At 45.5% G+C, this 10,555-nt stretch overlaps 1 protein-coding gene and 1 non-coding gene across 3 annotated transcripts; one reads left to right on the forward strand and one right to left on the reverse strand.

Annotated features, from left to right (window-relative positions):
- Positions 1-2,751: 2,751 nt before the first annotated feature.
- Positions 2,752-10,391, reverse strand: RPL26L1 (ribosomal protein L26 like 1). Of its 2 annotated transcripts, none has more exons than XM_057728962.1 (4): positions 10,337-10,391; positions 9,768-9,944; positions 3,723-3,863; positions 2,752-3,066 (listed from the first exon to the last, which is right to left on the reverse strand). In XM_057728962.1, the coding sequence occupies exons 2-4, from the start codon at positions 9,933-9,935 to the stop codon at positions 2,938-2,940; spliced, it is 438 nt and encodes a 145-aa protein (XP_057584945.1). In that variant the 5' UTR covers positions 9,936-9,944; positions 10,337-10,391; the 3' UTR covers positions 2,752-2,937. The 2 variants fall into 2 exon arrangements, with proteins under 2 accessions (XP_057584945.1, XP_057584954.1); XM_057728971.1 differs by lacking the exon at positions 10,337-10,391 and adding an exon at positions 10,142-10,165.
- Positions 6,712-6,818, forward strand: LOC130842432 (U6 spliceosomal RNA). The gene has a single exon (XR_009050433.1). It is a non-coding gene; the product is annotated as a U6 spliceosomal RNA (small nuclear RNA).
- Positions 10,392-10,555: the final 164 nt, after the last annotated feature.

Consider the following 10,555-nt stretch of genomic DNA (forward strand, 5'->3'; position numbering starts at 1 on the left):
TCCCAAAATAGCACAAGGGGACTCACTCAAGTAAATGGACATCTGCAAATTTGATGAAAAGGTCAGGAGGAAACTGCCAAACTCATTGCAGGAAACATGCTACCCTACCCCCCACCCTGGGCCTGAACCTTGATAAGCAGGCCCACCCAGCTGGTATTTCCTGCAACAGCCCAGACACAATATTGCTACCTTTAAATGCTCCCCCTCCATTTAAGAACTATCTTTCCCTCTGCTCCTGGGGACAAACCCGCTGGCAATCTCCTCAGAAAGACAATAGCTAACACTTGCTGAGTTCTCTGTGCTTTATGTGCAGTATTTCAAGTAGTAAGTCTGACAACTCTCTGAGGTAGGTACTTTTTTCATCTCTATTTTATAAATGATAAAACTGAGGCCCAGACAGGTTAGGCCACTTGCCCAGGGTCACACAGCAAGGAGCGGACCGAGCTGGGATTAGAGCTCTCAGTGGATGCTGAATTCCTGCTCTTGATCATGCACTGTTATTCACGTGGCTGAGGATAAGAAGTGTGATTTGGGGGAGATTACAGCTCTCAAAGCTCTTATCTATCACTTGTATTGAACAAGTTGCTGAAAAGAAACCAAATCTGACTCTCGGGAAATATAATTTAAGTTTAATGGCTGGAGCCTAGGACCTAGACCAGGCATCAGAAGATGTCATCCTACTATAAATTTCATCTAGTTTGAAATCTGACTTTTATGCAGATTTGGGGCCTTGAAACATGTTGGTTGGGAATGAAGACAAAACTCAACTTAGAAAAATAAACTTTAGCCCTTACTGGTTGACCTACTCATTACACTCTCTAGACATACAGCTCGGTATGCTAACATAGCTGCCACACGTTGGGCACCTAACTCTATTTTATGTGCTGTGTTATGTATACATCCTAATCCACAGTTTCCCAAATTTACCTAGTCATAAGCATCGTACAAGGGCCATGTGAAAAATACACATGCATGCGAGACCTGAACAGATCTCTTCTCAGAGAATCTCCAGGCAAAGAGGTGGAGACTATTTAGCAAGCACCCATGTGACTACTAAAATCAGGGGAGTCTGATGGACTGCTACTTTAACTTTCACATTTGAAGATCAGCGTTTCCAGCTTCTTACATAGAATAGGGAAACGGAGGCTCATAAAAATGGCTGTCCAAAGACCAGAGCAGGACTTGAATCAAGATTTATCTGGCTCCAGTGTCAGTATTGTTCCTCCTACTCTTAAATCAGTGCTGCAGATTCAGAGCATGAATATTGAGTTCTGTGGTTTGTGATCTTACCAATCTTTTGTGAAAAATCATTACTTCTTTGAGTGTGAAGTGAATGTCAGAACTGGAAATACTGAACAACAGCAATAGTAGAATTTATACACTCAGACTTTCAAAGTGTGCTCAGAAACAGCCAAACTCGATCCTGGCATTTTATTTCTGCATTTTCCAGGAGACAGGAAGGCAGTGCAGGTATTACCATATTTTTTACTGAGAAAACAGAAGCTCAGAGATGAGCAGCTTGCTGAAAGGCCTCTTGGCTATCCAGTGGCACAGCTGGGATCGGAGCTCGGCAGCCAGTGACAACGGTTTCCCCACTAAGCAGCACGACTGGGCTCTGATTGGACTCCAGTAAAGGGCTGACTTAAGAGCAGAGGGAGGAACACCAGAGGCAGATGGCTAACGTGGGAGGCGAATTTCCTTTGATGCCCTAAGGCCGGGGTTCAAATCCCAGCTCTCTCTTTTATGCTCTCTGGAATGTGGACAATTAATCTAAACTTTCTTCACCAGTCAAGATGGGAAATAATTGATTCAATCAACATTTATTAGGAAACGCCAGAGTGTCAGATAAACCCTGTTACTAGAGCGCTATAAAAGGTTGTTTAATGCATTAATCAACAGATTACTTATCACAGGCACAAGGGAAGATTTTAGCTCTGAAGCTAATCTTTTTTTTATTTTTGTTTGGTTCAAGGCCTCACCGTGTGGCATGCGGGATCTTAGTTTCCTGACCAGGGATCAAACCCGTGACCCCTGTACTGGGAGCGCAGTCTTAACCACTGGACTGCCAGGGAAGCCCATACGCTCAAGTTAATCTTAAAGAATGAACAGAAGTTAGACCTGCAATCTAAGACTCAGATACCAGTGGAGGCAGGCAATAGGGTACCCTGGCTCACACAACGGACGCTGTGCAGGATCAGGGCCAGATGAAGCACAAGATCTGGATTTCTCTGTGGATCTCTAACTTTTAAATGTTGGAAATTAATTTTAAACATAATGAAAACAATAGAAGGACAATCTGTGAGCCAAGTCTTGCCTGTAGGCCATCTAGGAGAGAGGGCATTTCAGTCACATGGAAACAGCACTAGCAATGTCAAGACTTGGGCAAGGGCAGCCAGGTCAGGGAGCTGCATGCCCTTGGGTCTGGCTGGGGTGTGAAGGAGAGGAAGCTGGCCAGAGAGCAGTCTGGCAGGCCTGAGCATGCGTGCTGAGCAGCACTGCCCTCGGTGGGGCCTTGTGCCTGCCAGTCCACATCCCGACCTCCACTGAGTGGGACGAACCTGTGCATCAGGGCCCAGAGTCCTGTCCTGTCCGTCCCATCAGCACGAGGGTCCAGGCAGGAGGGGGGCCGTCTTAACCTCACAGCTGCTACTGTGTTGCTCTGCAGATTAAACATATGAAAGACTGGCAACAGGGAGCTGATAGTAAGGTGGATTTTACCTAGAAAGCAATAAATACTATTTGGAACAAGAAAACATTTCCAATTTTTATTCATAAAATTATAATCAAAACAGCAAAAGTAGATATACAGAACCACGTATTCATAATAAAACAGGAAGGACACGAAACAGTCCACAGACATCTTGAAAAGTTTCAAAGGAATACATGCCAGGCAAAAAAATCTCCAGATGAACCGTGGTTGCACAACAGGTTATATATTCATTCCTGCATTTTCTCAATAAGCTCCTCCTTATATTTGCCTTTCTCTTTTCCAACCTGTCGAGATTTGGCTTTGCGTTCAAGAATTTTTTTCCGATCTTTGTCCAGTTTTAGCCTGGTGATGACGACCTGTTAGGATGAGAAAACAGATCTTGGTTTTTTTTTTACGGGGAAAGGACTTATAATCATAATCATCTTATATAGCAGATCTTCCCATGACAATAGCAGCTTGGGTTCCTTCTTCTGTTACCCAACCCCCTACCCTCCTAACTCCTGAGGATTATTTAGGTTGTGAAAAATTATACTACCAACATGGCTGGTTTGTCTATCACCCCTTGGCTGGCATTATGCACTGTTTTAAAAATACCTGCATTCCCACCGGCCACTGGGCAATACAGAGATGGTAAAGATGAGTGAGACCCAATCATTCTACCCTTAACGATCTGAAACTCGGGAGGAGGGACCCTACAATACAATGTATAATATGGGAGTTTACAAGAGGAACAGCATACTCCTCATGGCCACTAGGTGGGCGTGAGGGCCGCAGGAACAGGTGTTCTCTCTTTCTCCCTCTGGACACTCTTGCCACCAGCTTGCAAACGGGGCCTTCACCAAGGATGATGAAACAGACAAAAAGAATCTGGATCCTTGACTATATCACTAAGCCAGTGAACCAACCAAGCATGCCTGACCTCGCTCTGGAAGTCCATACCATGGCCGCCTGTGTGGACAGTACTGACACCCAACTCCAGCAGGAATGCTGTGCTACACGGCCTAGGCCATACCTTGCTCGGGTGAATGCCCACGTGGACGGTCGTGCCGTTAGCCTTCTCACGCTGCACCCGCTCGATGTAGATGACATATTTCTTTCTGTACACCTGGACTACCTTGCCAATTTGCTGACCTTTGTAGTGTCCTCGAACCACCTGAAAGAAAATACAAAAGAGAATTCTCCCCATTTCTAATGCTTGAACATCACAGCGAGGAAACTAATTATCAGGAACATACAGGCTAAAAATACAACTTTTTGTACAAAAACAGAGTTAATCCTGGCAGTCAAAATCAGCTATTTTTTTTGGTATAAATCTGCTCTGTGTTATTCTAAGTCAGGTGGATATTCTTCACTTGGACTTTTTTCTTCTCCTATGTGAACAAAACACTCTTTGAACTAGGATGGTCATCACACAAACTAGTCCTGAGAGAAAAACTAACACAACATTGTAAATCAACTATACTTCAGTTTAAAAAAAAAGAAAAAAGAAAAAGAAAAAAGAAAGTTATACTGAGATTCTCAAGTAGCCATCTAAAACCCAAGTTTTCAAAAAACAATTTATGACCTAGGAAAATGCTCAGGATATGACTTTTAGAGAAAAAAAGAATACAAAGCTATATATAGAATATAGTCTGAATCTTGTATGTATATGCTTCATATATATGGCATATAACCTGATGAGATGAAAATATACCCCAGGGACCTCCCTGGTGGTACAGTGGTTAAGAATCTGCCTGCCAATGCAGGGGACAAGGGTTCGATCCCTGGTCCAGGAAGACCCCACATATTGTGGAGCAACTAAGCCTATGTGCTACAACTACTGAGCCCACATGCCACAACTACTGAAGCCCATGCACCTAGAGCCCGTGCTCCGCAACAAGAGAAGCGACTGCAAAGAGAAGCCCACACACTGCAACGAAGAGTAGCCCCCGCTTGCTGCAACTAGATGACTATTTCTTAATTTATATTCTTCCAAATTTCAAGATTTCTACAATTAATACCAATATTTTATAATTAGAAAAAAATTACAATATTAAATTAAAATCTTGTTGGCTATTTTCACATGCTAGAAAACTGCTCAATACTCCAATTCTATTCAAAAACCAACCAGACAACAAACAAACAAACAAACCCAACTAGATTATGGTTTCCCTAAAGGCAAGAGCTTATTAAACAGTGGCCAATTAAGGATAGAGAAAATACCACATATAAAGAACCAGAGAATCTCAATACTCCTAAAATGTCTACCTACATTGTTCCGTTGACTCACCAAGGCTATGTTCAGGTTGAAAAGAGAACAGCCATGCATGGCTCACTGAAAACCCACTACTCTACACGACCAGAGACCCTCACACGGAAAGTCTGAAAAAGCCCCTGTTAACTATCATCATAATTGAAGAAAGATGTTAATAAAAGGAGTCAAAGGAACACACGTGATAAAGAGAAGTGGACAAACACTAGACCCAGCGAGGAGGGAAACAGGGTAAGACTCGATCAACTGCACTGGAAAGGTGAGGGGAGGAAAAGCAAGGATGGCAACCAGAGTCCGGCTGGGCACCTGACAGATAGCTATGTCTTTCCCAGACACATGGAACATGGAGCCTCCATACACAGCACGATAGCCAGGAAGAAGTGGAAACCAAGGAGTGTGATGTTACAGCAGCCAAGAGAAGAATGGTCAACTACTGGAAGGATAAAGTAACGGATATGATGACAAGCTGGTCACTGGTAGCTGTGGCTACAGTGCTTTCAGTGGAGCAGTGGAATGGAAGCTGTTTACGGTAAGGCAATGAGTTCACCAGAGGTGAGAAAGCAAAGGTGAAAAAAGACTCACCCAAGGAGCTTGGATCTGAAGAGGATGAGAGAGAGAACATATGCTCAACAGAGATACGAACTTAAGGGATAATTTTTTGCTTTTAAAGAGGGGGAGGGACTTCCCTGGTGGTCCAGTGGTTAAGACTCCATGCTCCCAATGCAGAGGGTCTGGGTTCAATCCATGGTCAGTGAACTAGATTCCGCATGCCACAACTAGAGATCCCGCATGCCACAATTAAAGATCTCACATGCTGCAACTAAGACCCGGCGCAGCCAAATAAATAAATAAATAAATATTTAAAATGGAATGAAGAGGGGGAAACATAAATGTGTGTAAATGCTGATGAGAAGGAACAAGCATGGAGGAAGTGGTAAAAGAAACCATAGAGAAAGGGGATAATGGAAAGAAGGATCTCAGGAGGGGAGAAGAGAGTGGTGGATGTCGCATGCAGTGGCGGAGGGATAGCTTTAGAGAGAAACAGTTCTCTTTCACTGTAACAGGAGAGAACAAAGACGGGAGGGGTGCAACTGCAGGTAAGTCAGAGGGTGTGGGGCCAGGAGTTACGCAAGTTCCTGGATGATAGTTTTCATTTTCTCTGTAAAGTAGGAGGAATGGTCAACTGCTCAGAGAAGAAGGTAGGTGAGATTTAGAAGATCCCAAGAGAGAAGAGGCAGTTTTAGCAAACCTAACTGGGACGATTTTATTCTCCTGGTTGAAGTGCTTACCCAGTATGGCCTTTGGAGTTAGAGACCTGGATTCCTAGCTTGGATGCTCATTTTCCATATTATTCTTTATTACTTTTACCTGAGTTTCATTTTCTTCACATCTAAAAAGGAAACAAGTCATACCCACCACAGGCACTAAAAAAAAATGACCGCTCCTTCTCCCTCGCCCTCCTTTTCTTCACCTGACCTTCTGATTCCATCTAGTCAATGATTTTCATCCATTCAATAAATATTGACTGTGCCCCTGATGTGTGCCAGGCTCTGCACTGAGGTCAGGTAACAAAAAAGAAAAGTTCTCTGGCCTCGTGGAGCTTAGTCTGATGGGTAGCAAGCAGTTAAGAAGTAAACATGCAAATATATGAGCCTAACTGGAACAGGGCACATGGGAAGATAGTGAGATGATAAAAATGGCCTATGTTGGGACTTCCCTGGTGGCACAGTGGTTAAGAATCCATCTGCCAGTGCTCGCTTCGGCAGCACATATACTAAAATTGGAAGGATACAGAGAAGATTAGCATGGCCCCTGCGCAAGGATGACATGCAAATTCGTGAAGCGTTCCATCTTTAAAAAAAAAAAGAATCCGGCTGCCAATGCAGGGGACATGGGTTTGATGCCTGGGCCAGGAAGATCCCACATACCGTGGAGCAACTAAGCCCATTTGCCACAACTACTGAGCCCGCGTGCTGCAACTACTGAAGCTCCGCACTTTGAGCCCTCAACAAGAGAAGCCGCCGCAATAAGAAGCCTGCGCACTGCAACGAAGAGTAGCCCCCGCTCTCCACAACTACAGAAAGCCCGTGGGCAGCAACAAAGGCCTAATACAGCCAATAAAAGAAAAAAATAAAATTAATTTTTAAAAAATGGCCTATGTTCTATTAGCGTGATGGCTAAAACTCATCTGTACATTTTACTATGTGTAAATTATGCCTGTTTTTTTTTCCTAAATCATCTCAAATTGTGTTTATTGCCATGAAAGAAAAATAAAGGATGCTATGCTAAAATATTGAGTAAAGTATCTGGGAAGGCTCTTCTGAGGAACTGACATTTAATATAAGATCTGCAGAAGTAGGAGTCAGCTAGGTAAAGGGGAGAAGAGCACCCCAGGCAGAGGGAGCATTCTGGACAGAGACCGGAGGGAGAAAAGCTTTAGGTGCATTTCAGGACCTGAAAAGACCAATGTGTCTGAAGTAGAGAGCATGTGGGGGATAATAAGATGGGATGAGGTCAGAGAATTAGACCTGGACTGGATCACACAGGGCCTTATCAAGGACTTAGACTTTATACTAAGCACATCAAGCACTACAGATAGGTTTTAAGTAGGATCAGATGTGCAGATAATGCCATTCTGTGGAGAATGGACTAGAGCAACAGTGGAAGCTAGAGATGCTTTGAACGAAAATGGAAATATAAAGAAGTGGTCAGATTTCAAAGCTTATTTTGGAGGTAAAAACAACAAGACAGTGATAGATTAGAAGAGAGGGTTAGGGAAAGTTAAGAATAATTTAAAGCTTTATGGTATACACAAATGGGGAGACAGAAGTCACTTATCAAGAGGTGTGAAAGATGGGAGCAGAGTCAGATTTTAGAGGCAGTGGGAGCAGAGTCAGATTTTAGAGGCAGTGGGAATGTCAAGATCTCATACAGGATCTCATGCATAAGAAGCTTGAGATGTCTGTGAGATATCCAAATAAAGATGTTCAGCAGGCAGTTAGATCTACAGGTCTGTGGTCAGAAAAGTGGCTTGGACTGGAATATAAAAGAGGGAAGTGTTAGCACAGAGCAGGCATTTAAAACTAGGAATAAATATTACCACCTAGGTAGACAATGTAGGCCAGCCAATGGAAGACCAGGTGCAGGCCCTGACAAACTCCAGCATTTAGCATTTAGGGATCGGACAGAGGAGACATAGCCAGCAAGAGAGTCTGAGAAGTTGGAAGTAAATTGTGAGCCTGAAGTGTCACAGAAGTCAAAGAGACTATTTCAATAAGTAGGGTCTATGCCAAATGCTGCTCAAAAGTCAAGGACGGTGAGACCAAGATGTGACCACTGAATCTAGTCATAAAGAAGTTATTGGTGGGGCTTCCTAGGTGGCGCAAGTGGTTGGGAATCTGCCTGCCAATGCAGAGGACATGAGTTCAATCCCTGCTCCAGGAAGATCCCACATGCCGCGGAGCAACTAAGCCCATGTGCCAAAAAAAAAAAAAAAAAGAAGTTATTGGTGATCTCAGCCAAAAGCAGTCTCTATAAAATAAAGAATCCAGATTTCCCAGGTCTCTTGCAAAACTGAAGAACCTGACAACAATTGAATGCAACTGAAGAGTCTACATTTCCCTATGGTAGCAATGGGCTGAGGGTATATGACTATCTCCCTTAAAAGATCCCACTTCCTTTAATTTGCCTGACTAGCTCCTGTGGGCATTTGCAATTCCCCCATTCTAGAACATGTCTGATGGCAAGGATCCGGGAGAAAAGAAGTTGAACCATATCTCCGAATTATTTTTTCCACTCTATTCCTGTCACATCCTCAGCCTAACTATCCCCTGCTTCCAATCTTTTCCTCCTCAAAACTTGAAAGCACCAGTGCCTTAGATGATCCACCAAATCCCTTCCTTCATTCTCTAAAACAATGGTTCTCCACTGGGGGAGGGTAGCAGGGGTGGATTCTGCTTCCCAGAGACACTGGGCAGTATCTGGAATTATTTCTGGTTGTCAGAACTGTGAGCAGGTGCTACTGGCATCTAGCAGGGAGAGGCCAGGGATGCTGCTAAACCTCCTACATGCACAGGAGAGCTCCCCACAACAAAGTAGGATCCAGCCTAAGAAGTCAACAGTGCTGAGGTTTGAACAGGGGCCTGTAGGTCTTGCGCACTGCTGGTGTTCTAGGGTACACTGTCTGGTAAGTGCTCAGTAAAGATCCCCTCAAGGAGTGAATAGAGCCCCTGTCTATTTTCTCACCCTCACTTCTGCTTCCTAATCCTAAGCTACAGTCACAGAGAACAGAGGGCTTACACTTCCTCACATACTCTCCTAATTTCAGGTCTCTGACTTGCTGCTGCTTCTCCATTCTCCCTGCCAAGTCCAGCACCATCCAATGCCCAGCTTCCACTAAAGCCAATGATACCAAAACTTTCCTCTTTTCGCAACACGTTCCCCAGCAAAGTCTGGTTCAGGGAGCCACCCTGGGCTACGCCTGGCAAACTAGCGTCCCCCGCAGGCTAAAAAAAAAAAAAAAAAAAAAAAAAAAGCAGATTTTTGCTTGGCTGGCGTAGTATATTTTTTTCACATTATCATTATTAAAAAATTGAGTTGGAACGCTCTAAATTAGGCTGGACAAGCGATTTCTGGTGACTCTGGGCCCCACCTCCGGTCTAACCCATCCGCAAGGTCACGTTCCCTGCCAGGGTCCTGAGAGCATGCGAGCCTCTGACTCCACATCCAAGCACACTCGACGTTTTCTGGCAAAGGCGGCGCCCGAGCGCCACGCAGCTGGGTAACGAGGGCCTGGGGCACACGTACCTGGACCTCGTCGTCCTTGCGGATGGGCATGGACCGGACGTTGTACTTCTGCCGCAGCTCCTTGGAGAGTGGAGACGACATGATCTTCCTGCGCACGTGGGAGGGGGCATTGAAGTGACGTTTGCGGTTTTTGCTGCGGTCCGAGGTCACGAAGGGGTTGTACTTCATGGTGACCGTCTGCAAAGAAAGGCAAGTGAGGGAGCAAAGGGATGCTCAGTGGGGTACCAGGGCATCCCCTCCATCCGGGACACTTCTCCCCATCCCCGCGCAAAGGCTCTAGGGAGATGGCCTCGGAAGAAGGCGACTGCGGGAGAAAGAAGGATGTGAGCGGTCTGGGTGTTACACAGAGTGAGGCGTGCGTGGGGGGCACATGCCTGACTACACGGGTGTGGGGCGACAGCGGCACTGGGGCGTTGAGGCTGATTAAGGGTGGAGGACTCGGACTGCACGGTTGAGGGTCACGGAGAGAGACCTCTGGGGAGGCGGGCAGCCCCACGGCAGGTAAGGTAGGGTCGGGTCCAGTGGAGCGGAGGGTTTCACAGTCGGAGAAAGCGCAAGCCTCTGCTCACCTGCCTGGCGATCCCAGGATTCAGAGAGTGAGCGCGCAGGGCCGGAAGTGAGGCTTCCTTGCTGCGCAAGCGCAGGAAGAAAGCAATGCTCCGTTTCCATCGGAACAAAACTGAATAGCGCCCCCTGAGGCTTGGGGTGGGATCGCAGTGCCTCGTTTCACCAGGGCCATTGGAGCGCTAGTGGGGTCCGAGGGTCACGCCCGGAACCCAGTGACTAGG

This window comes from Hippopotamus amphibius, chromosome 1 (genome assembly GCF_030028045.1).
Source record: "Hippopotamus amphibius kiboko isolate mHipAmp2 chromosome 1, mHipAmp2.hap2, whole genome shotgun sequence".
NCBI lineage: Eukaryota > Metazoa > Chordata > Mammalia > Artiodactyla > Hippopotamidae > Hippopotamus > Hippopotamus amphibius.

Coding starts and splice junctions, on each gene's coding strand:
- RPL26L1 (XM_057728962.1), bottom strand. CDS start 9,935: ATGAAGTACAACCCCTTCGTGACCTCGGACCGCAGCAAAAACCGCAAA. Junction 3,864..9,767: donor GCAAGGACGACGAGGTCCAG/GTACGTGTGCCC, acceptor ATTTTCTTTCAG/GTGGTTCGAGGACACTACAA. Junction 3,067..3,722: donor TGGGCATTCACCCGAGCAAG/GTATGGCCTAGG, acceptor TCATCCTAACAG/GTCGTCATCACCAGGCTAAA.